This window comes from Haliotis asinina, chromosome 12 (genome assembly GCF_037392515.1).
Source record: "Haliotis asinina isolate JCU_RB_2024 chromosome 12, JCU_Hal_asi_v2, whole genome shotgun sequence".
Taxonomy (NCBI): Eukaryota; Metazoa; Mollusca; class Gastropoda; order Lepetellida; family Haliotidae; genus Haliotis; species Haliotis asinina.
In genome coordinates, this window is record NC_090291.1 from 39,856,727 (window position 1) to 39,884,676 (window position 27,950).

At 38.8% G+C, this 27,950-nt stretch overlaps 1 protein-coding gene across 1 annotated transcript; it reads right to left on the reverse strand.

Annotated features, from left to right (window-relative positions):
• Window positions 1-9,906: 9,906 nt before the first annotated feature.
• Window positions 9,907-27,774, reverse strand: LOC137257610 (vacuolar protein sorting-associated protein 4A-like). The gene is made up of 12 exons (XM_067794931.1): window positions 27,048-27,774; window positions 24,818-24,956; window positions 23,657-23,756; window positions 20,239-20,309; window positions 18,197-18,313; window positions 17,470-17,507; window positions 17,119-17,237; window positions 15,664-15,870; window positions 14,025-14,162; window positions 12,882-12,978; window positions 12,563-12,688; window positions 9,907-12,045 (listed from the first exon to the last, which is right to left on the reverse strand). Exons 1-12 carry the CDS (start codon window positions 27,312-27,314, stop codon window positions 11,947-11,949), a joined length of 1,518 nt encoding a protein of 505 aa, XP_067651032.1. The 5' UTR covers window positions 27,315-27,774; the 3' UTR covers window positions 9,907-11,946.
• Window positions 27,775-27,950: the final 176 nt, after the last annotated feature.

Consider the following 27,950-nt stretch of genomic DNA (forward strand, 5'->3'; position numbering starts at 1 on the left):
GCTTTGACTTCATATTTTCAGATGAACCGTTTCAGACAATTTCTTGTAACGACAACATTAGACCTCATGTAAAAGATATTTTTATGTATCTTTTAGAAGAAATTATTTGTTTTTTAATAGTAATTTGCAATTTTCAAACACGAAAAGGACTTAGAGATCAATCCGTTTTGCAAAACTACTAAAAAGGTAACTTTAAAGTTATTGATTTAAAGAAATCGGTGTATAGATGTACAATCTTATGTTAATTTTTAACGTTTATTATGTTGAAACCACAGTCTTCCAGAGGACCATGCTATAGGGTTCGGTAAGACGTTTGTTATAGCAACATTCCAGATCAAGAGGGTTAATTAATATAGTTTGTCCACATTATGAGGTTTAGATGCGAAATACATTTTCATAAAAATTTGATATAACTGACAATGACGTCGACTTAGTACGTTATCAGTGATTGTAGACACAATAACGTGTTAAAGCTTACATTTGCACTGTATTCTGCGAGACATGTACGAAAATATTATAGAAACTTTATCACACAACTTTTACACATGTTCATGAATAGCGTCCGACCCCCTGACACAACCCCGCATTTCTTCGGTGTCCGATTGTATACTTTACAATGAATTTTCAGAGGGTCAGACAGACATGTGTAACTTAGAGGACCCGATATCATATCACCTAGAATAAAACTGTGATGAGTTACATCCGTCGTTTGAAATTAACATATTTTTACTGTTTGTTTATGAACGATATTTCTATCACGTAGTGTTATATAAATTATCACATTTTATCATTTATCTGTATTGCATCAATTATTGCAGACGCTTTGTCTCGTGTATCCGTGCCATGAATCCGACATTTAATGAAGGATATTTTTGTCAACGTAACCTTTGATCTTAGGGTCGTTGTGGCGTGAGTTTCACGTGCAGCAGCTTGCGTACGTGCATGAACTCTGATTGGATGATATGGAATGTAACGGTCGTAATGAAAGCTTAAATGTAAACATAACCGCGTTCTGGTAAAAATGTTGGTGTCAGCAGTCATAGGATTTTCTGTTCTGCTCACTATTGATGCAAGTTCATTCACCATGAAATGCTTGCAACACGTGAGCCTATTAATTTGTCAGTCGAACAATGGCGGTCGTCTTGTTCATGTTGAGGGAGCTTCCTATCCATTTACTCAAAGAATCATCCTCAGTGGAGCAAAGGATCCAATGGAGCAAAGGATTGACTTAAGCAAATTTCCACAACTAACAGTAAGTTCATTCAACCATGCAGTGATTTTCATCATTTGCATGTTTTTGTAGAAAGTTGTGTGACAGATTATGTATTTGTCTGCCGCGTTCTGTAAATAATTGAGTCTGGACCAGACAATCCGGTGATAAACGCCATATGAGCATCAGTCTGCTCAGATGGAAACCGATGACATGTGTCAAACCAAGGCAACGAGCCTGACCACCCGATCCCGTTAGTTGCCCTTGACTACCAGCTTAGTCACCGATTCATTGCAAGCGTGGGTTGCTAAGGACCCATTCTACCCTGGACCTTCACGGGTCAGGTTATATGAGAGTGAATATGAAATCAAATAACAATTACTGAATTAGTGGAACATTTACACTTATCTTTATAATTATGTTTGCTTATTTTTCTCTTGTAGCTCGTCACCGGTGGCATTGCTACTTGTAGTAGCATTGTTCGTAACCAAGAGACAAAAGTTGTTCGTGTAAATGGACAGATTTGTGGTAAGTGAGAGAAGTTTGATTTATGGTCTAAGGGAGGTAACTCCATTTTAAAATGATTAAATGCATTAGACCTTACAGGGCTACTTCCCTTAGACCACATACCTCTCGGTGTGATTTTGTGCACAAACACAAATGCATAACTGTTGTTTTAAACATAACATTTTAAAATAATGCATTATATTTACTTGATTTAACATGTATTTGGTTTCTTACAAATTATGTTTGATGATTTACGCTTTATATAACTTACATGTTATTTTCATCTTGCTAACTATTTAATGAGTTTGTGATGACTAACACACTTTCGTTTCTTTTTTTCTTTCACATTGCAGCTATAACTACAGATACAGACATCAATACCTCTACATATAAAGTTACCACCAGCACCACCACAGCCACTGCTACGACTTCCTCTACAGTAACCTATCCTACATTAGCTCTACCCAGCTTTCATCCTACTCAATGCACATTAATCCTACGGCACATCATCAGACATCTAAAGCTACTACTACTGCTGCTGCTACTACTACTACTACTACTACTACTACTACTACTACTACCACGTACATAAGTCCTACCGAACTTTCTTCTACTTACATGGATTCCAAAGAGCTTTCACATCATCATCTCACCACATCTCTGCCACTTTTCCATCATATTCTTCACCTGCCAACGATTCTACACTGCACTGCTGTTTCTGGGATTGTTTCAGGTATAATTATTATAATAATTTCAAGTATTTTTTACATTAGTTATTATCGAAAACAAGGCGGGTTCAAAATTTAATGATATAGAAATGAAAAACTGTGTATGGAATGATGATGATGATGATGAACATACTATTATATTATAGAACATCATACTTGAACCTTATCTGTAAAATATTAATGCATGCCTTCCTACCCTTGCATTTCCTTATTCCCTTTTCTGCTCAGTTCCCTTCTATGATACCACCTTCAATGATGTCAGTGGTACCGATGATGATGATGATGATGATGATGATGATGAAGTCACGAGTAGGTACTTTACATAAGCGTAAAATTATTATTATACTTGAATCATAAGATTAAATGTTCATAACCGCTGTATGATGAATTGTGAACTCAATGATTGTGTTTTAAGAATATAAATATTTATTGTATGATCATCTCGTGTTTCAGAAGAGATATCAACTGCAACTATCGTAGTTCTAGTCCTGGCAGTAACAGGCGGTGGATTCGTGGGAAAGTTCCACACAGAAATATTGAACTTTTTCCTCGCCGCCCAGGACACCAACCTCCTCAGCCATGTTGCACAGGTATGCGCATACCTACACCCACCTCAGCTCAATCCAGCAATGACCCTTCTTGTCATCTGATCATGTAGATGGGTACGCAGATAAAGGAAGAGGTGACGGTTCACACCGCTGCTACCCGGACACTCGAGCAGGCAACAGTTGACACCGCAGCGACCCGGACACTCGAGCAGACAACTGGGAGCCAAGAAGAACCACCTCGCACACCTTCCTCTCGTGGGCAGGGAACACCTCCTCCTCGGGGGCTGGGCCAAGGTGGTAAAGCCGGGCTGAAATTCTGTATCAAAGATCTTCTTGTTCAGATACTCTTCCCTGATTTCACATTATCAAAAAAAGTGAACGCGCTCGTGAGTATGTTTGTTTGTGTGCGCGTGCGTGTGTGTTTGTGAGTATGTTTTTTGTGTGCGCGTTTTAGACTTTTTTTGTAATGATGTCTGTATCTGCTGTCAGTTGACTATAGAACATTGTTATGTTTGGTGTAAGACAGTTTTATCTGACCTCACACATGAATGTCGCTTTCTGTTTGGCAAAGCGCTATTCTCTTATTTTCAATGTGCCCCGCTTACAGGCGATGTATTATTTTCATTGTACACCGCTGGGAATTCCAAACTCTTCTGGTGCTTCATGGTAGTATTTCTCGACCCTTGGAGGAGCTTCACACGGTTTCCAAAGAAAAGTCTTTTACTACTAAGAACAATAAACAAAAGAAAAACCGGTTCCAAGTTAAATTAACAGAAACTAGAAAATATATTTCCTGGACAGAGCTGTGCCTGAAATTCAGATCATCAGGGAATTCCATGTCAAAACAACAAAAGGCAATTTGGAGAAAATTTAATTACAGTACAAGACAAAAGAAGAGGTACTTCTAAAATTGTCGATTCACTTAAGGCAAAATAAAAGTTTGGACTGAAAAAAGACTAAATGGGAAAAGAAAAACAAATTCACTAAACAAAACAAACTTTTTAGAAACAATGAAAAACAATTCTATAGGCAAATTAAAACAAGAAATGAAGGTTGGCATGATAAACGACCTCCCATGGCTGCCAATGAAAGGTTCTGGAAACAGGTGTGGTCTGTACCCGGCGACTGTAACCAGGAGACACCATGGGTCAGTGGTTATGACCATGCAATGCATGAGAAAGTAAGTAGGCCCTTTGTTACGTTTCACAAGATTGCCTGAAACGTGTCATTAAAAAGTCCAAATCTAATACAGCTCCAGGGCCTGATGGTATTCGAAACCGGTATTGGAAATTGTTCCCTTGTGTCCAAAGACCATTACTCCTCTGTTTTGATTGTCTTGTGGACACGGGTGATGTTCCTGCTTGGTTCTGCAAAGATCGCACAATACTCCTTCCCAAAAAAGGAGATGTAACTCATCCCAAAAACTTCAGCCCAATCACAAGTCTAAATACTCAATATACAAATTATTCACAGGGTGTTTGACAAACCCCGTGTCATCTTACTGCTCTTCCAATGAGATAATTTACAGAGAGATAAAGCGGGCGAGAAAGGGATGTTGGGGGTGCAAGGATTAACTTCTTGTACAGAAAATGATTTTGGAAGAGGCTAAAAGGTATGACCGCAACATCTCCATGTGTTGGATTGACTACTGAAAAAAGCATATAACGCTGTCCCTCAAGAAATGATTCTAAAGTCTCTTCAGTGTGTTGACCTCCCTGGGCGACTACTTGATTTACTCAAGTCTTTAATGAGTTGACGACTGGTCGACTCAACTTGAGATGTACTCACAAGGGCAGGTGCAGACTTTGGAATTTATTCCAATCAGAAGGAGAATTTTTCAGGGGGACTCCTTCAGTCCTTTGCGTGTTTTTGTTTGTTTGTTGTTTTTGTTTTGTCTATCTTTAAATCCTACAGATTTTTCTGCTTAACAGGAAGGAGGGTTATCATCCCGGACCTCCTTAGCACAGATCCCCAACACCTCCTACTCATCCCCTCTACATAGATGACATCGAGCTCCTTGCCAAAGGAGATACCAATTTAAAAGGACAGGTTCTCCTTGTCGAGTCCTTTTCTAGTGATATTGGCATGACATTTGGACTCGACAAATGTAATACTCTTAATTTGAAACGTGGTAAGGTAACTAATGATGGATCGATCAGGTTAGAATTGGGAAGTGTTATTGAACATCTTGTGGAAGATCAGGCATACACCTATCTTGGAATGCAAGTTCGAGACAAGTTCCAGAATGCCCAGATTCAAGATAAACTTCGGGCCGAGTATAAATCTTGTTTAAAGAAAATCTGGAGCTCTGAGCTAAATGCTCGAAACAAGGTCAAAGCCATCGATACTTTTGCTGTGCCAGTCCTCTCATATTCCTTTGGAGTAGTTGATTGGACAAAACAAGACATCCGGAGTCTTGACCGCCTGACCAGAAGGACCATGACTGATAATAGAGCACACCACCCTCGTTCCTCTCTTAATCGTTTATGCATGCCAATCAATTCAGGAGGTCGGGGTTTGATTAATGTGGAGGCTCTTCATGATAGAATTTTATTGTGTACTTTTGCACATATTTATTTATCGGATGATCCTCTGGTGATGCACGTCAAGACACATCGGGAAAGCAAGGAATTCGACAACTATTTTAAGCGTGCCGAGGTTCTTGGACACAATCTGAAATTTGAAGTTGATTTTGTTGATGGCGATGTACTGCTGGACGGTACAGCAATGGCAGTAAACCATGTGAAGCCCTTCACCAAGTCTGCTCAGAGTCGGTCTTGTGTGGAAAAGCTGTCTGAGAAGCCATTACATCGTGTGTACATGCAGTGTGTGGAACAGAACAGCAATCCAACCGACTCCTTTGCCTGGATTAAGTCGGCTGGTCTCAAACGTGAAACGGCGGGCTTCCTCTTTGCTGCTCAGGACCAATCACTTCTCACTCGCAATCGTCAATATGTGATTCTTAATCAAAATGTTAACATGAGATGTAGTTCTTGTTCTAATAAGACTTGAATGCACCCTTAAACTCCGCCATCGACATGAACTATCCTTGGTTTTGGTTTCAACAGTACTTTTCTGAAGGCTTTCAACACCCTCTCTGGTTTCTTATTTTGTAAAGGGAAGGCAAAGGCAAACCTACTCAAGATGTCAATAGATACATGCAAGTAGCGTACATTCCGATTTTCTTTGCTGTAGCGCGAAAGATCCACCATATCCACATCAAACATTTCATCAACTGAATTCACTCTTACTTTCATCCTTTTAAATCTGTGTTTGACTGGCTTGTGTAAACTGTAAGCATCTTGGTTGCTCACAAATCGTTTTACCTTCCTCAACTTGTTGACTGTTTTTCAAGACATCACGCAGTTTAGATGGCCCATAGTAAGCGCCGGGATTGTGTGAGTTAAAATAATAATTTTCTAATGTTTTCTCCTTCTTCAACACACTGCTCTTCTTTTGCGAACGGAAAATGTGAGTTACTAAACATAAAAGAAAAACGTCTGGCATGTTTGTGATTATTTACTCCATTAATCCTCCTTTTCACAATTTACAATTTTTGGGGGGTTTACAATGTATAATGGTTGTGTTTGCAGCATATGAACAATGCACTTCTGAATTTACACTGACAGGATATGACCTTCAAAGTCTTGAGATAGCGTGCCTTGCACCATCCCCTCTGGATCCTTGTAACACAAACAGTTTATTAGTGTATTGCAACAAACATGGCACTGGACTTGACCACTGTTACAATTCACATGGCGCAGCATGATGTTGTGCCTACATATGCTACATCCTTTTTGAAGAGAGGTCAGTTTCTCCTCTTCATAGGGATCTTCCACCATTGAAGAATATGTAAGACTACTGCATAAATCATACTCATAATTCACCACTTTGTCTTGGTGTTTTTCCTGACGATCAATGTTTACATTATTGGCCTGGGTGTAACCCAACCACATACCATCCAAAGTATGCTGTGCAGTAGGATCCATCTGTTTCTTGTTGCGCAATGTCTTCACTGGCTTGTGTGTAATGTGACCATAATTCATCAAAGATAGGTTCTGTAGTATGTGTTATAGGTTCCGCCATGGGTAATGTTGATGGCTGTGCTGTTGCTGACTGGTCAATTTGTAGATCATTTTGTAGAGATTTCTTAACAGTCTTCTGTGTAGACTTCACCTTTTTGTGTTTGTGGGTGAAGATACACCTTTCACTGTCTTTATCTTTTTTACCTCTGGAAGAGATTTATCAGTTGATTTTCTCTTCCTCTTGCTAGAAGTCACTGATGGAAGTTACTCTTGTAAGGTCTTCATCTGCCTTGATAAATGCGTGTAAGTTGTCCTATATAAGTTGCTTGTTCTCATCATAGCCTCATGCTTATGTGTCTCAGTACAGATGATATCCTTCACTTCTTGAAATACTTTAGGAATTAACTGGTTTGTGAAAAGAGTCATATTGATGGGTCGACGTTCCGGGCTCTCTATGCAATAATCGCAACAAGCCGAATTAAGAACACTTATGAAGGAAGTTGTGCCGAATCTGCAGTCTGGTCATAGGATAGTACTTTTACAGGCTGACTGACTATCATGAAGCACCACTGATGCATCTGTTTCAGCTCGTGATGCCGTCCTGCATTTGATTACAGTGAGTGAGTTGAATTTACGCCGCACTCAGCAATATTCCAGATATATGGCGGCGGTCTGTAAATAATCCGAGTCTGGACCAGACAATCCGGTGATCAACATCTGCACAAATGGGAACCGATGACATGTGTCAACCAAGTCAGCGAGTCTGACCACCCGATCCCGTTATTCGCCTCTTACGACAAGCAAAGTCGCTTTTTATGGCAAGCATGGGTTGCTAAAGGCCTATTCTACCCCGGACCTTCACGGGTCTTGCTTTATGGGGGAAGCTTAGACGCCACTGCATACTGTAAGATATAAGAGGTACTGAGTGAAAACGGTTTTCACTCTACCGAAACAAGATGTCCAATTTTAATCATGCTTGCATGCCCTATCTTTTATACTGAAATACTAGACCCATTTTCACCCATAGCTTCGTTCTCATAGATAAGAGAAGAACTCGCATATGGGAATCTGATAACCATTTTACCAATGTACCTAAAATGGAGCTTTGGGTCTATTATATGTGCTATAGGAGATTGAAACCATATATGTGGTCGATATATTTTTATCACTCAAGCCTGTGTTCCACGGGAATTATTGCTTGTGTAATATCCAACGATATCTCATAGGAAACATCGTTCTGACAGTAGATTTTGTACAGTGCCCTGACAAAGCGATGGAGTCATAAACCTGATGACATCCCAATGCCATGGCATCACTGCACTGCAAGTCTAATGGCGTTCGGTGATCAGAGATGTACAGTTTTCATTGACAACCATTGAAGAGTGATTTTTGATGATGAATAGAATCTCACCCTCATGTCGTCTGATCACAAATACATCAACACTCGTTGATATAAGTAAAACTATCCTCAGCAAGCATACCTAAACACGAGTCTCATTAACATATTGAGACGATGATCTACTTTTCAGCCAATCCGAATTTTCTCGAATGAAAGTGAAACTAGACATCAGACACCTCAGACACACTGAATTCCAATACCTTGTTTCATAAGAAAATGGTATTTACAGATGAATTTTAGTTTTAAACTTTAATAACATCGTATTTCTATATTTATGCCGATGTGTAGGCAGGGGGGCCTTAACCAAGCTGTCACAGACTGCCTCTGTTCGAGGAGGTTGTAAAATGCTTCACAATGAATCTGGCTCACTGGTTACACCTGTTATGTGATGCGTTAAACTAATTTTAATACTAACAAACCCATTTTAATTGAAAAGGAGCCCAAGGGAGACCAGAGATTCAGAACCTGAGATCTGAGGAAATATAGACTTGCTTCATTGAAGGCTTTAATACTGCAGAGAAGGCTTGGCAGTAGGCAAAATAACGCGGTTCGGAGACTGTGAGACTGTGTTGCGCTTATTCAGTGTAGTTCTAAAACGCACAATGAGAATGATATAATATCAGTTCCGTACCAGACCGCCAAACATTTTTAGCGGCAGAGCCTCGTCTGAGCACGCTGCACGACAGAGCACGCTGTATGACGTGTATACAGGGATTAGAAGGAGCCTAGAGTTGCTATACATAAGTGCTTAGATGTATCAAATCATACTGATTAATATTTATGTATCCAGTTGAAGTAGTCTGGACTGGTTATCGCACTAATTTTTGCATTATTTGTTTTTAATTGTTATATTAATTGTAAATTGTTTAAATTTTTCCCAGTTTCATGATCTCAGAATTGCGGTAGATACAAGCACATAGAGATGTTCAGAGCAGCTAGTTGTTTTTGTTAAGTAGCCATTCAGGGTTAAATTAAGATTAAAGAGGAAACAATTTGGCTAAAAATTTGTCACCATTATTATTTTTTCTGGAGATGATTGCTTTAATGGTAAATATGTCCTTCAATATCCTTAAGTAATTGTCAACTTTGGGTTTTTTTTCAAAGAGCAGTTGTAAATATACCTCTTAGCAGATAGGATTATATGACTGAGTAACGGGTTCCTACCTTGAAAGTCAAACCAAATCAATTTTTCGTCAGATTGTTTGGTTATTGCACTACGTTGCGCGACAGGACGGAACCCAGTCACTAGGAAACGAGACTTGTGCAATCAATGTTTTGGCTTGCCTCGGATGTTTTTAACTTTATAACCGAGTGTTGATATAACTGATATAAGAGTGCATTTGGGTGAGATTCTCTGTACAACACAGGAAAGGTACTCTTCATGGGTCGACTGCTTGATGCATTGTTCGCATGGGATACTGAGATGTACCAGGGATAACCTACATCACTTGAACAGAATAACTGACCTATGATAACTCAAAGACAAGAGTGATAACTCGATTATTTATTGGTCTGCTTACCACGCCGACTCGACACATACACTTGAGTTGTTCATTTTACCTATAAACCTGTTGTCACCGGCTGCAAAGTTAAGGTCAAGTGGTCGTATGCCCACCCTGACAAATACAGAACGTCAGTGCCAACGAATACTCAATCACTGGAAAAAATATCAATGAAAATTATATGCATGTATAACGAAAACTTATCGATGACGTCAGAGTTAATTAGGTATGAAACAGGTATAATTCCAAGGGACACTCACTCACACTCACTCTAATTCGCTGTCCAGAGTTGCCTGCCTTTGAAGTGCCAGAAACAGGGTTTGTAGCTGTTGATTCTCTCATGCGTCAACCTAATTGCCACCACACAAAGTCAGCTATCTAACTAATTCAGCCACGGCTTTGCGTGTTGGCGATTAGATGAATGACTGAGAGTGAGGGTTCGAATCCTGGATTGACTCAACCCAGCAAAAGAACAAGAACTAGTACTTTACTGAGAAAGTTACTTATTTCGGTTCAGCACTGGTGTCCGTGAAGATACTGACAGTTCTGTTCTAAAAAAGAATAGTGAATGCTTTTCAAATCATAAAGAGCATTACAAAATGTACACCCATATAACACCTGATGCACATGTTTCTATCATAGCCCTTCACTGACTCACAGTTTGACAAGTTTGGATGGCATGTTCACCTTAACTAGATAAACTCAAACTAGATCTGGTGATTTTTCAACACTGTTTTGAGTCAGTGAGGTAGTCAAGTGGTTGAAATTTAGGGCCAATCTGACCAATCAGATTATCCCTCACCTGACTGAAAAAGTGACAGTGTAGTATGTTACTCAACAACAAAAATAAGGATCCCATCCACCAATTTTCAATATTAAAGTATTTGATAGTGCATCTTATTATGATCCATACATTAGAAATGAACTAGACTAATTACTGATTGATGTCAGGAACAACTTTGTACCTTATTGAGTAGATATAATCCTTCAAGTTACCTACTTATCAAGTTACTAATCAATGCACTGAGTCATCCCCTAGCAGAAGGCACCAGCGAGCCCTTGTACAAAACAACCATAGCATTACAACAGTGGACAAGTCTATGCTAAGGTATGGGAGACTCTTTGTACAGTGGTAAACCAGCTAGTTATTAAGATTGCTTTGTGCAGTGGTAAAGTGGCTAGTTATTAAGATTGCTCTGTACTGTGGTAAACTGGCTAGTTATTAAGATTGCTTTGTACTGTGGTAAACTGGCTAGTTGTTAAGATTGCTTTGTACAGGGGTAAACTGGCTTGTTATTAAGATTGCTATGTACTGTGGTAAACTGGCTAGTTATTAAGATTGCTTTGTACAGGGGTAAACTGGCTAGTTATTAAGATTGCTTTGTATTGTGGTAAACTGGCTAGTTGTTAAGATTGCTTTGTACAGGGGTAAACTGGCTTGTTATTAAGATTGCTATGTATGGTGGTAAACTGGCTAGTTATTAAGATTGCTTTGTACAGGGGTAAACTGGCTAGTTATTAAGATTGCTTTGTACAGGGTTAAATGGCTGGTTATTCTTAACCCCACTCTAACACACTGGCTACAATTAAAGATAACAATTCTTAGGGCTAAGAATGTTTCAAGAATAATGTATCGTACTGGCCAGAAATCTTCAGATGTTTATCATATATAACTCAATTCTGCATTGTATCAGTTGTTAAATGTTGCAGTGATCTGTCACAGTGTTACCATCTGGTAACAGGCTTACCAGTGGTAAAAGGGGTGAGCATCTACATCATTCACGTAGGATGAAAAACAATCTGTAAAAACTGATTTATGTAGTCCCTGACTTGAACATCATATTTGTAGTGGGCAGTCATCATGACCAGCTGATCACCTGTTTTGTCCACATGTAACAGTGCTTCCTGTAGTCCTGAGTCATTGAAATGGTATTTATGGAATCATTATTAACAGAGATAAAGAACACTGAAACACAGGCTTCCAAGGCTTCAATAGTTTTGTGTTGTCTGCTGATTCCAAATGCTTATCAGATTTCAGTGTACATGCTCCTCCACTCAAACATCTTTCTTTCATCCTCTAGATCAACTGTTCCCGTTGTGCTAGCCAGGGAGAGAAGAACGTCACTCTGAAACAGGAGAACATCAAACACTTGAACATCATGCAGTTTAACAACACAGATGGCACTTGCACCACACAAGATCACCACAAAGAACATCCCTCTGAAACACAAAACATCTCACTGGAGAACATCCCACTAAAAGACGAAACACCACACAGGAAAACATCCCTCTGAAATAGAAGAGAACATCTCACAGGAGAACATCTCTCTGAAATAGACGAGAACTCTCACAGGAGAACATTCCACTGAAATAGAAGAGAACATCACACAGGAGAACATTTGTCATATACAGAACAGAACATCACACAGGAGAACATTTCTCAGATACAGAACAGAACATCACACGGGAGAATATTCAACTGAAAAAGAACAGATATCTCACAGGAGAACATTCTTTTGCAACACAGAACATCAGATTTAACCACATGCCAATATCTCTATGAAATACAAAATCTCCCTGAGAAACAAAAGAACATCACACACAAGAACATCATAAAGCTACAACATCACAAAGTCAACCTACCATTTCAACGGCAGGCTCTAACAACTTTGTGGCATCCACGTCCATCCAGTTCATTGGTACAGCTCCTTCATCATCTTGGTGACATGGCATCCAGCAGTCATCAATCTTAGTCACCGGGTGTGTCATCTGCATAGAAATAAACTTTCATTGTTGTATCATTATAAGATACTGGTGTACCTCAAACACTCAGCAGTACCTTCAGTGGTTTTGAAGGAGAATTTTCTCTCAGCCCACAGATATAGAGATTGACAGACAAAAGGCACATGTGACTGAACCTAATTACAGGAAGTTGAGCATAGTGAAGTTACAAAGACTATACCTTTCTGAAATACTTTGCAGTTTGAATTCGGCGAATCATCTGCATCATGATGTCCCTGCTCAATACAACCATGTCAGCCTGAGTAAAACGGTGTCCCCTGAAATATGCATATGTAATCACTGGAATATTACACAAAGAGAACTCAATTTAGCATCCCTTGTATTTTGGCAATGATAGATTTTCAACCTCTTCTTCTGGTGACCATCTTTCGTTTGATCCTTTGACTCATAAAAGATGACAAAATGCTAATTGCTCATTTTAAAAAGAACCCACAGATTTGCATACAAAACCATGTCTGTACATGTGTGGCCCTGGAATGTTTACTGTTGAATTTATTGGTGAATGTGAACATTCAAAATATCGTCTTTTAGCGGCATTTAGAAGCAGTTACAGATGATCATGATCGTTTATGGATAATTCTTATTTTAATCTTTGGCACTCAGGGTCATTTCAGATCCCTTCGTCAGGTGAACTGACATTAGCGCACTCCCATTTCCTCACTAGGTTGTGCTCTCAGATTTCCAATGCCATATTTAATAATTACTCACATGAAATATGTTTTATTCAACATTTTAAGTGCAACTCGTGGTACATCAGACCGTTCTTCACCTCCATTACCCCTGCCAGCTTCCGGTTCAAAGCAGTGCAGTGAAGGAACAAGAATAAGGAGAAATTAAAAAGAAATACCACATTGCCCAATTTTATCATGAACCTCTTGGAGTGTATTTATCTTATCTGTAATTGCTATTATTTGAAGTTTCGTAACATTTATTCTACACAAAAACAATTCTGGCGTAATGGGCGAATGAAACAGGTGAGGTTATAATAAATGTTGAATAATAATATTTCACGAGAGTAACATGGGGTTGGAAATGTGATAGTACAACCCAGTGAAGAATTGAAGTATACCTTTGATAGTGGCGATATTGTATTTTGACATGAAACATATTTTTTTAACCGAAGCGAGGGAAGTCCATTGCCAACCTTTGCTTGCTTTGTTTGCTTTGCTTGCATATAAGGAGACTTGTCATATTCTCTATGCTAAGACTTGTCATATTCTCTATGCTGTGCAACCCTTTTTGCGCTACAGTTTGCCTCTGGTCTGTGGCAGTTTTAGCAAACACTACTTATTTTTCCACCTACCCAGCTGATGCAGTTCGGTTCCCTATCTTGTCAAAATCTTCATCTGTCAGCTTATGTCTAGTTTCCTCCAGGTGGGCTTTCAAAATATTAATCCGTTCTTCTTTTGATGGCAGGTGAAAGTAGCACCTCATGGCAAGCCTAAAATAAGACAGGAAGTCTAATATTAGATATATTTTATGCCTAAACTATGCAGTTTCACTTTTAACATGTATGTCCAACACTGTCAATCCATAAATGGCAAAACCTTTCAACACTAAGTGCTTAGGCCTACGAAATCAGGCTCTCATGTTATCTGTAGTTTTAGACAGAAAATGGAAAATAGAACCCAACACAAATATTCCTCTACATAGCATTATTCCCGAGTGAGTGAGTGTGTTGGGTCTCATGTTCCTTTTGGCAGTATTCCAGAAATGGGCATCACACATTGTGGCCATGAGGGCAATGGCATGAGCGAAACCAACAGTCTACCCAACCGCCCATTATTCCAGAAGTGACAGGAGCTGTATTTCATATTACACACCATAGGAGTGATTGTGATGGGGGGTATAAAGGTTTTTATGCATCACATGTCAGGTTTCGTAAACAAGGGACAAATAAAATCCAGTACACCTCACATCTAACTGACTGATATGTTTGCATGCTTTTTCCATGGGGCAGTGTACAACATATTTATTCTCCCTTGCAATGATTTATACCACACTTCAGTGGTGGATGGCTGTACCCCAGGCATAAATGGGAATTTGTTCAAGGTCATATAAATCAGTCAAACATGGACATTCTTACTGGAGGTATGATAATGGTTTTCATCCCACTTTCAACAATATCAAGGAGGGGGACACCTGAAACTGACCTCACACATTTGATCTTACCTCACACATGAATGTTGCTTTCTGATTGGCTGAGTGCAATTCTATTATTTTCAGTTTACCCTACTTACAGACGATGTATTATTTTCAATGTACACCGCTGGGAATTCTGAACTCTTCTGGTGCTTCATGATAGTACTTTTTTTATCTCGAATAACACTGAATCACGCATCAAGCGCGGAAATTACTGATGCTTTCCAATTAAAAATTGGTGGAAGGGAGATAACTCTGAATCTGTTTACCTTGTGTCATCTGCAAAATGGTGATTCGCCTCGCATTCAACAGAAGTGCTTCAAACAGTTTAAAATTAACATTCAGGTTTTCAGTAAGATAAATACATGTACTTTGTTCACTGGTCCCTCAGGGTCCATGGGCTCATGTACCCTCAAGGTTTGTTTATGTTCCACCTTGAGTGTACATGAGCCCATGGGACCCTCGCAACCGGTGAACAACTTGTAGTGTTCATGTGGGGAAATGAACCCAAGTGATTAGCATGACAAGGAAACAGCTCAACCACCAGGCTATGCCACCACCTGGTGTTCTCTGGGAACATGATGACATGCTAAGAAGCCACCAAACCTGACCACCACATCCACTATAATTACCTGTCATAATCATGACAGATTGATAATCATGACAGATTGATGGGTCTCAATTATAAGGGAGAGCTCCTGTACTATCAGGGATCTAGTCAGAATCTTATCTCCAGATTACATCAAACAGCATAGACAGTTAACCAAGTCAAGTTTCAGTAAAGTGCATTGCACAGTTACCTTCTCCTGAATGGTGACGTAACATGCCAGGGAGTTTGTGTGATAAACAAGACGATTGTCTGACGTGGCCTGGACTCCATCTGTACCATCAGCTCTGTGTGAATGCGCCTGAATCGGTCTTCTGAATGACATATCCTTTCAAAATCCTCAATGATAATGACACTGGCCTTCCTCTCACTTGCCATCCTGAAGAGTTCCTTAACACTCCTGCAAGAGTAGTGAGTGAGTGAGTCAGTGTAGTTTTATGCCACATTTAGCAATATTCCAGCAATATCACAAACATTCACATTGTATATGCTTCTCTATAAAAATCAGCAGCAGCCTTTGCCACCCCAAACCCCAAAACCCATCCCCACCATAAATTTTGAATTATGAACGGTCAGTAAGCGCATTCTGGATACCTACAGTATCTAATCAATAATTATGTGTTAATTATGTGTTGTTTATTTGTAGTAATTATAAGTAGCAACAAATTACTTTTAACTTGATAATAGTAAAAGGATCTACATTGAAAGTTGTCATCCAAAAAATTGTATGCTTATCATATATGAAAAGCTGTCACATGTTTGATTTAACAGCTACTATTGGAGTTACCTCCCCTGGTTGTTTACAAACTTTAACAAGTTTCAAGTTAGGACAGTTTCTAGCAAGCTGTCTACCTACATGAGAAAGAGTGAGTGAGTATGCTGGCATGGCAAAGGCCCACAACTCCACCATGCACTTACACTACTTGAGGACAAATTGCATCATGAAGCAAAGCACAATGTCTTTGAGCGAGCGAGTGAGTGAGTGAGTGAGTGAGTGAGTGAAAGGGTGAGTGAGGGAGTTTTATGCCGCTTTTAGCCATATTCCGGTGACATCATTGCAGGAGACACCAGAAATGGGCTTCACCCATTTGTACCCATGTGGGGAATTGAAACAAGGACTTTGGTATGATGAGCCAAAGCCTGAACCACTAGTCTACCCCATCATTCCTGTATGAGAAAGACAAAGGAGATGCAAGTATTTTCACTACCTCAAATTCATTGCCAGGTGTAGATTGGATATCAGAAAAGTTTAAATTCCTGTCAGCTTCATAAACAATTCCAGATTCAAGAATAAAATACAGGCCTCAAGACATTCAACAGTGGCAGATTCTAGATATTACTAGAGCCCAGTACTGGACATTTTACACACATTGTATTGCACCTGTTCCTTAACCTTAAACAGTGTTTGAACATAACTGACAAATTGTTCACTGTATGCACAGATTCCTCGGTTGATCTTCGCAATGTTTTTCAATCTGGCCACCGAGTGTGATCACCGAACTGATTTAGATGCCACTTACAACTATATCATCATCATCATCATCATCATCATCATTGCTACCACCACCACCATCAATTCAATTCATTTCCATTCATCATCATCATCATCATCATCATCATCATCATCATCTGAGACAAACTCACATACCGTTCTTCGTCAGGGGAATGCTTGGTCATGAAATCGTATACAGACAACCTGAAGAAAGTAACGTCCGGTATCATGGAGGCACAAGCTCTCAGTGTCATTGTTTTCCCTGTGCCTGGATGCTGAAACAAGAAGCACTTTTAGATTCTTCAACACATGTTCCACCATCTAAACACTTCTGTGATCCATGGATTCTTCGAACACATATTTGCCCCATCCAACCTCTTCTGTGATCTTAAAAATTTCTACTTTAACTTCTACATCCATGATTTGGAGGTTTGGGGGGATTAATTAATGATTTGAAACAAATCACAAATAAAATAAACAAAAACAGTTCAATATTTGGTCACTTACCCCAAAAATCAGCAGATTCTCTGGCATTCGATAACGCTCTGAAATGTCACAATATTAAATAAGTCTGGCTTTAAGTAACATAGTCACCCCATTGACAATATCAGGGTCAATGTCAAAGTAGCAATTTCACATGGTATACATGATAAAATTGTTTTCACTTGTTTGTTCACACACAGCAAAAGTAGGATTAAAAATAGTTATCGATTGTAAAAAACATATCTTTGATTAATCAGAATTTTGTTTTAGAATAATACACTTAAATGAAGGAAACTAACCGCTGATTTTGACAAGTAACCACTAACAAACAAGTACTCAACCGCATAAAATGCGCATTGTAACATTTTCACCACTTTTATTGCTTAATTATAATTCCAGTATTCTTCTTTAATGCATGCATATGACAGTTAGTTATTAAAAATATTAATTACAAAAACAATAGGAGGAAAACTCTTAAAATTGTTGATCACATTCAAAATGAATGTACATATTTATAATCACAAGTCTTCCAATCACTGATAGTAGATTTGGTTTCCAATTCCAAGCAGTAAATCCAACACAGTGGTGTGAAACATCAGCATGCAGATGAAATATAGATTAGGAGATCTTGTTTGCCCATGATGCAGATAACCCGGGTTTGATTTCCCACATTGGTAAAGCCCATTTCTGGTGTCTCTTCAAATGATATTCCTGGAATAAATCTAAACTCTCTCACTCAATTGACACTTACCAAATAATCTAGGAAATTTGTAAGGTAGAACAAGTTTTTCCATGAGCCAGTTAAAAGCATCCTCTTGTCCAACAATGCTGGACCTGTCCACATTGTCATTTGGATCTAGGATGAACCCTGCAAAATATGACTCGAGAAACATTTCCATGTCTGAGCAGAGAACTGTGTTCAGGTACCTTCTGAAAGGTGTCTGTGTCCCTTCTTGCATGTCAGTGTACCTCTTAGCATGTCAGGGTACCTTCTAGCATGTCAGTGTACCTTCTAGCATGTCAGTGTCTCTTCTAGCATGTCAGTGTCTCTTCTAGAAGGTGTCAGTGTACCCTCTAACATGTCTGCCTTCAAGGTAGTATCAGTGTGCCTCCTAACAGGTGTCTGTGTACCTTCTAGCAGGTGCCAGTGTACCTTCTAGCATGTCAACGTACCTTCTAGAATGTTGGTGTCTCTTCTAGCATGTCAGTATACCTTCTGGAAGGTGTCAGTGTATCTTCTGAAAGGCATCAGTGTCCCTTCTAGCATGTCAGTGTACCTTCCAGAATGTCAGTGTCTCTTCTAGCACGTCAGTGTACCTTATAGAAGGTGTCAGTGTACCTTCTAGCATGTCAGTGTACCTTCTAGAATGTGTCCATATCCCTTCTAGAATGTCATTGTCTCTTCTAGCATGTCAGTGTACCTTCTAGAATGTCAGTGTCTCTTCTAGCATGTCAGTGTACCTTCTAGAATGTCAGTGTCTCTTCTAGCATGTCAGTGTCTCTTCTAGAAGGTGTCAGTGTACCCTCTAACATGTCTGCCTTCAAGGTAGTATCAGTGTGCCTCCTAACAGGTGTCTGTGTACCTTCTAGCAGGTGCCAGTGTACCTTCTACTAGGTGTCAGTGTATACCCGCTAACATGTGTCAGTGTACCTTCTACTGGACATCAGTGTACATTCTAGCATGCTTTGGTGTGCTTTCTAGTCAGTGTCATTGTACCAACCAGCAGGTGTCAGTGTACCGTCTAGAAGGTATCAGTGTACCTTCTAGCATGTGTCAGTGTACCCACAAGCAGGTGTCTGTGTACCTTCTAGCATGTGTCAAAGTCCCTCCTAGCAGGTGTCAGTATCTGCTAACACGTCAGTGTTCCTTCTAGCATGTGTCAGTGTAACCACAAGCAGGTGTCGGTGTACCTTCTAGCAGTTGTCAGTGTATCTTATAGCAAGTGTCAGTGTACCTCCAAGCAGGTGTCAGTATACCTTCTAGCATGTGTTGGTGTACCTTCTAGCATATGTCAGTGTACCCACAAGCAGGTGTCAGTGTACCCACAAGCATGTATAAGTGTGCCTTCTAGCATGATTCAGAGTCCCTCCTTGCAGGTGTCAGTGTACCTGCTAACATGTGTCAGTGTACCTTCTAGCATGTGTCAGTGTACTCACAAGCAGGTGTCAGTGTACCATCTAGCAGGTGTCAGTATACCTTCTAGCAGGTGTCAGTGTATCTTATAACAAATGTCAGTGTACCTTCTAGCATGTGTCAGTGTACTCACAAGCAGGTGTCAGTGTACTGTCTAGCAGGTGTCAGTATACCTTCTAGCAGGTGTCAGTGTACTCACAAGCAGGTGTCAGTGTACCGTCTAGCAGGTGTCAGTATACCTTCTAGCAGGTGTCAGTGTACTCACAAGCAGGTGTCAGTGTACCGTCTAGCAGGTGTCAGTATACCTTCTAGCAGGTGTCAGTGTATCTTGTAACAAATGTCAAGGTATCTTCTAGCATGTGTCAGTGTACTTTCTAGCAGGTGTCACTGTACCTTCTAGCATGTGTCAGTGTACCTCCTTGCATGTGTCAGTGTACCCACAAGCAGATGTAAGTGTGCCTTATAGCATGTGTCAGTCCCTCCTAGCAAGTGTCAGTGTACCTGCTAACACATGTCAGTGTACCTTCTAGCAGGTGTCAGTATACCTTCTAGCAGGTGTCAGTGTACCTTCTAGTCAGTATCAGTGTACCTCCTAGCTGCTGTCAGTGTACCCACCAGCAGGTATCCGTGTATGTCAAAGCAGGTGTCATTGTACCTACCTGCCAAGTATTCCCTCCTTTGTGTGACTTCGTCTGTGACTCCTGACGAGTGAGGGTGATCACCGGATTGCCTATAAAACATGATAAACACCAAGAGAAAAGAAAATATGTTAAACTGGTGTTGGGTATCGGAAACCAAATCCACTATCAGAGGACTTGTGGTGAACGATTATCGATTATAGTTGAAATAAATACATTTTTAATGTAATCACCAATTTTAAAGGCTTTTCCCAGGTTCAGTCTAATCAATGTTTCTCATAACTAACATTGTCATGCAATGAAATGCACACATGCCAGAAAGACACTGGAATCATAATTAAACAATAAAACTGGTTAAACTTTTACAATGCTTCCTGTTATCTTTTCATTACTTGATTATTTTATTCTATCTTATTAAATATATATACCATCATTCATGAGTGTCCCGAGTCTGATTATGATCTGAATGATTATTACTCTTCATATTGTCACCCAAAGATTTTGCCTGCATACACAAACCACGATTTGACACTGAGACTGTCTGACACATTCACCTTGCTGACAGCCTTTTAGTTTGGGAGAGAAAATTTGAAAAATCATGGTCAGTATACAGTAGTTTGCAATAACATTGATGGACACTGACGGTGACAATCATTCATCACTTCACACCAACATTTGAAAACACGATGAAACTGACGGTGAGATTTATTCAGATTCACTGTACAGGTACATTACATAATAACATTTGCTGTTTAATTTGTATTATTATCTAACAGGCCAGTGTGTTATTGAAATATGAAATATTGACAAATATCTTAACTTCAACTCATGGTGTTACTTGATGTACCATTACATACAATGTACAATGTATTGGTAGATGTTTTGTTTACCTCTCAACAACAGGCAGATAAGTACAATATTTTCATATAAAAATTTTAAAGTGAACTACTTTTACTTTCTACATACATATTATTCTGTTTATTCACAAAACAAATATTTAGCAGTACATCTCATTCCGTTCACAATAGATGTAGAATTTATTCATAGACAGGTTACAGTAAATGTAAAACGAAACTTTGCTTTACACTGTTGAGTGCATGTTTGTTAGTGAATATTCCTCAAATTTGATGGTTAGTTTACTTCATTCAAGTATGTTATACTAAAACAACAAAATTCTACTTAATCGAAAATATGTTTTTTACAATCGATAAGCATGATTAATCTCCCTTTCAATCGACATTTTATCATTTTTTATCATCAGAACACTACAATGTCAAATAATAATAAACATTACTTCCAGGATATATATATATATGTCTTTATGTATGTAGAAAAAATGACGAAAAATGTAAACTCTACACCCCATGGAATTTATGAGTAAGTTTCATTTGAGGTTGAGTAAACTATACGTAGTAGTAATACTAGCAGCAGCAGCAACAGATATAAAATTCCCATGCTGGTGTTTGAACCACAGACCTGATCCGAAGTCCTATGTCTTGATCACATGACCAACGTCAGCAAAATAACGAGGTAAACATGTCAACTATGGGGATGAGTCCACGCCCCTTTTTTCGGACTCAAAATCCAAATTTGGGAGTCAAACAATTTACAAAGATAATAGATTTTCAAGTAATAATTTCTTTTCTTTCAGGTATATGTCTGTAAGTCTGTATTCTAACGAACTATCATGTGTACTTTTGAATCAGTTTGAAATCAGAAATCAATTTTGTTACATTTATTACACATAGCATTGAATTGTGTGGTTTTGATTAGTGACTTTATTGCAGAAGAAGTGATACAGTGTTTGTTTTTTGTGCGTAGTTTCACTTTAAACTGCATCATATATGCAGGTTTTCCACTTCAAAGGGAACTCTGACCCCCGTAGTGGTGGTTGAAGTAGAGGTAGTAGTTGTTGTAGGTGTACAACAGAGGGTGTCGTAGGGTGGCCATGGTGTAGTGGTCGTAGATGGAGGAGGGACAAACGTTGCAGATGTGGTAGCAACAGCTACAGTATGGTTCAAAATTATTGAGAATAGCTAAAGCATTTCATATTATTAAACGAGAACAAATCAGATAAAATTGAATGTATTGTGAAAGTGAACTGACCTTTTCATGTTGTGTAGGTAACAATTTAATATTTTATCAAGTCTCCTTGAGCTTCACGGCACAGTCTAAGACGGGTAGGCATACTTCCTATCAGAGAGGTTAGTGTCTCGTGAGTTATGCTGTCCCAGTATCGGACCACTTCTCTCTTCATGTCTTCAATTTTTGTCAACCCCTTTTGATTCACACATTCCTTCATCATCCCCCAAATGTTCTCAATGGGATTTAAGTCAGGACTATATGCAGGAAATGGTAATGCAGTCACATTTTTCTCCTGAAACCACTGCTTGGCATGTTTTGCGGTGTGTTTAGGATCATTATCTTGCTGCAAAATCCAGTCATTTCCATAAAACACATGTGCACTTGGAAGGAGAAAATTATCTAATATGTTAGTGTAGCGTTGACTTGTCAGATTTCCCTCAAACACACACAGCGGGGTCGTTCCTAATAAGGATATCCCTCCCCATACATGAAACTTTGGGCTGTATTTAGGTCGTCGATACAACGGTGCTGTCGCAGACTTTGTCCATATTTTCACATTATTGGGATATACCCATATTGAGCTTTCATCAGTAAAAATCACATTTTCCCAGTCAAAGTTTTCATGTGCCAAACACCACTTAACACGCCTGTCTTTATGTTCTTGTTTCATGAGAGGAGAAGGAATTCCAGTCTTTTTCTCCCATCCAAGATCAATCAAATTTCTTCTAACTGTAGATTTTGATACAACTGTTAATCCCCTTTCTATCATTTCATACCTGATGTTGGAGATGCTTGCCCTTTGCTTTTTAGACGCTAAAATTCCCAGCCGGACGCGATCTGAGAAGTCCAATTTTCTGGGTCTCCCTGCTCCTTTCTGGTGCCCCAAATCCTTTCCCTCTTTAAAATTCTTCCTAATCCTATACACAGTAGAAAGAGGAGTTCCTGTTCTCTCTGCCAATGTATTTACATCATCAATTCCTTGATTACACAACTCAAAAATCAACCTTCTTTTATCTTCAGCAGACATTGTTGACAGTGCTGAGGAAAATGACGTCTGCTGCAAATTCAGGGGAGGTAACTCTAATTGTACTATACTCAGTAGGGCAAGATGAGTTACCTCCCTTATACCATTACTTAGTTTTAAGTATCAGTGAATCAGTTGAGGTGTTAGGATAGCTCAAAGTAAGAAGAAAAATTCTCAATAATTATGAACCAGACTATAATATATTGTGGCAGTGGGGTAGTAGTAGTAGTAGCAGCAGAAGTAGAAGATGGTGGTGGTGGTTGTGCTGTTAAGAGTATGTGTCAGTCAAAGAAGACCTTCAGTGAAGTGATAGCAGCATGTTTCTCTCACCTTTCTCCTTTGATTTTGTCCCTTAAGTTTTCTGCGTGGGTCAATAATGCTGCTATCTTAGTGTTCAATAAAACTTTTAAATTTCCTGTTCTGCCAGTGTCTGAAAAATACACACAATAACAAATGGCATTTGGATCACAGAAAAAACAAAAAATACATCTATCAGTATCATTGTATACAACATCTGATGACTGTTTTTAATAAACTGAAGTCATGCAAATCTTATCTGAATTATCTGAAAATCTCTTGATTTACTTGGTGGAGTGGATACAGCACTTCCTAGAGACTGGAAGGCAGGTGGTTCGATTCCCTTGTCACACTGCATGTTTTTACCCCATGAGCATTAAAAGAATACAACAAGGACAGTGTGCAAATCTGCACCAACAAGTCACTAATACAATAAAACAGTGGATGCTATCAACAAATATTACAAGTTGTATACTTTCCTATATCTTGAATTTAATCAAGCAGGTGTATGTCAGTCAATAAAAACAGGAAGCTGAAAATTGTTTACATTTTCATTTTCAACCACACTATGAGATTTAAGGAAATGATAACTTCCACTCTGTGCAGCATTAGGCAATAACCTTGTAGCACCAGAAAGTAACAGCTCCTGCTCCTCAATATGTTATTATGTATTATGTTTCAGTTTTATAATGATGATTTAGAACATCATTCTAACAAAAGTATTGTCTGATGAGATCACTTCCTCATACTTCATAAAATTTCATGACATGGACAGTATCAATCATTCAGTCACTGTCTGTGTAGTCATCAGTCAATGCTCTAAGCCAGTTTCACATTTTGTTTTCCAGCAGGTCTGTGTTTTTCCAAAATTGAAATGTGCAAGTCGATTTAAACACCAGTGTGCACATCGTAGTTTTAGACTGCACCAGTGCAAGTTCTAAATGCTAAGTTAAGCCATGATAAACCTTTTACTCCAAACTGTTCTGTAAACCAATTGATAATAAAAATGGGGGTGCTGATGTCATACCTCAAGAGGAGCTAAGGGAAGTGGTAAAAGTGTTCGTTTATCATGTGACAGGGCCAGGTTCAATTCCCGACATATGTGCAATGTGTGAAGATCATTTCTGGTGTCCTCACAGTGATATTCCTGGAATACTGCTAAAAGGGGGTGTAAAACCAAACTCACTCACTCACCTATTTCCTTAGATGCCTCAAGAAGAATCTGAATTCCCTCCTTGTAGAGGCGGAAGGACTCTGGTAAGTCTGAGTTCTTCTCACTCTCGGACGCTCGTCTCAGTATAGCCACTGCTGCAGCTATCTTCCGACGAAGAGTCTATGAACAACGCACACTATTTTATAGCACGACACACAACAAAACATTATGAATTTAACACCCCACTTCAGCTTACCTTAACACAGCTCAACATAGCTTACCATCAACAAAACATGAGATGTGGTGTGACAGATTTTTTTAAAATTGCACTGTGACATTTGTTGTGATTTGCTGAAATAAAACGCCTAACATATTGAAGGAACTATCTTATAAATAATTGTAATGAGATATTCACAATGATCGTGCTTTGAAATTCATATCCAGGATATATATATTTGTTTTAAGATGATTACAAATGCAAACTTTCTCTATTGAAGTACAGTATACAAATGCAAACAAGAAAACACAAAACATGGTAAACAATGGTCTGAACAAAGTCAAATTTCAGTTTCTTAAAACCACAGTTTTGTGCATTTTGTCTGTCAGATATTTGGATGCAATGAGTCCTTATGCTACGAGATAAATCAGAAACAGTATTTTGTATAATGTGTATGCATGTCATTCATGAATTAAGTAAATCTTCATTATAATTGTCTTAAGTACTGAGAAGTTTCCAATGCACTTGAACATTGATGTCTTAAGCTTTCAAGGTGTGTTTGTCAATATAACTATATACCTTATCAGTCCTGAGGTTCCCATCTGAAGCATTTATAGACAGAATAGATTTACTTCAAAGGTTAACAGTCAATCACTGTTTTACTAATGTTGATTGAAGCAGTGAGGTAGCTTCAAGACTTAAGCATTTGCTCATCACATATAAGGCCTGGGTTTGATTCCTCATATCGGTACAATGTGTAAAGCCCATTTTTGGTGTCCCCTAACGTGAAACTGCTGGAATATTGCTAAAAGTGGCACGAAACTTAACTCACTAATGTTAATTGTGAGCATGGTGAGTGTCAGAATTTATTTGATTTTTCTTGTGGCTTTGAACAACTGCTGTGGTTGAAGACATTGATAACCAGATTGCTGACAGCTGAGAGAGTGATAGTTTGCTGGAAACACAACTTTGGCAGAGGACGTATTTCCTCACAAAGTGAGTTAGCTATATCTATTAGTTTGTTTTAAGTAAGTTCACAATATCCAACAACCATGTAAACTATTCAAAACATGGATGAATATAAATGAACTGTTTGTTATATAGATCACTTCAAATTTGCTATTATCTTTATATGTGTGTTAGTTATAAACATTCTTTACTGTATGCTTCACATATGCATGCATGAAAACATTTTCTAAAAATATTGTACTGAATGTTCCTCCAGAAAGGAGAGAGTAAATGCATGTTCCCTGAACAGCAAGAGTTATTGCTCACAATATGCAAACTGATAACAGGAGCTCTGTAATCAATCAATTATCAGGTGTATTCACAAAACTCATGTTGTCAATAACTGGACACAATCATAACATTGTGCAAACAAAACAGACACAGATTAATTAACACTACAATCAAAACATTCCAGACTGCTTCCTGGAATCAGAGACAATATAGTAGATCTATTACATGGTCTCTGCTGGAATACATTGTATATCTTTGTATTGGGGGTTTTCGGATGCTGCTTAAGAACAATTCTGATGACAGTGTAAGAATCTAAATTGGAACATCGCCCTATGCAATTCAGAAGAAGTTGTCATCCATAAAGTTGTGTGCTTCATTTATAACAAGTATTATGTCACAAATTTATAAAAGACAACTTTATCTTAACAACCCATGAGCTAAATATTTAACAACTTTAACAATGTCGGTGACAATATAGAATTATAAACATGATTTCTGAACCTTTAAAATGATGATAAATGTAATAGCCAAGGATAGGACTGAGATATCATTCTGGTGTTTACAACTTGCCAGATTGTTCAGCTGATGGTTTGAACAGCATCCACTTGTGATCAAGCTGACGTCCATAACATTATTGCCTTTATGTGTATCACTTCTAAACGATATTCATTTTCAGCAAATATCTACTTGATTCCAAAGCCCATCGATTATGCAAGCGAGATTGATTAACTGATTATTCGATTAATCCCCCTGAATTTCTAAAATTCAACAAATTAACATAACAACTTTTCTGTTAATGAATAGTGGGCACTAACATTCTTTCTTGGTGTCTCCTGTTTGTCAGGAGAAAGTTCCAGTTGTTCCGCATCTCCACTGCCGGAAACGTTTCCATCAATATGAGAGGTGACATCTTCTTCTCTTCTGCGTCCATCGCCCGTATCCACGTGCACATCATGATCGCACGCGCCTTCTACGACAGCACCATCACGGCACCCAACATCGTCAACGGTGACATCTAAAATTTCTGTCAAATCACTGATATTTGTGTCTTTAACGTTGTTTTCACAACCACCAGACGCCATATGTTGTTATATTTATTATTTGGTCGTTATGACTCAAATTTGTTGTGAAGATTCCACTGTGACACAGAGTGTTATCAACATCATCGGCAAAAGATAACCTAAACCATCCGCAAGAAAGACACTTTGTTGGGTTTTCAGGTACACGACAGCTATATATTCTATTTATACTACGTGACTACTGTTCGTTAGGCGTCATTACTCAGAGTCAGCCGACACGGTTTGTTTATGTTTACCTGCACGACCCACTTCCGGTGTTCACAAAACAGGTTAGAGTTTGTGAAGTATCCATCAACAATGTTTGACAGTCTGAAATATAGGCAATGTGATGTTTTGTGTGACATTTCTCATTCATTTATTTTCACGTAGTCGAATGACAATGCGCTTTTAAAGTTTATTTGCACCTTATAGTGCTCGTGTCGTCTGAACAGGTTTTCTTACTTTAAAGGTGAAGAGTTACAACCCCATTAGACTGGTTCTATGTAAAAGGATCGCTTACCATACTGAACTGGGTAGCTGTCTATTGTGAAACCGACGTCAAATAACGTGTTTTATAGTTACTTTCCTGGAAGATTGGGGACGATTTTCCAAAATATGACAGTCGCATAAGATCTGCAAAAGATTAACCCTTTCATACAA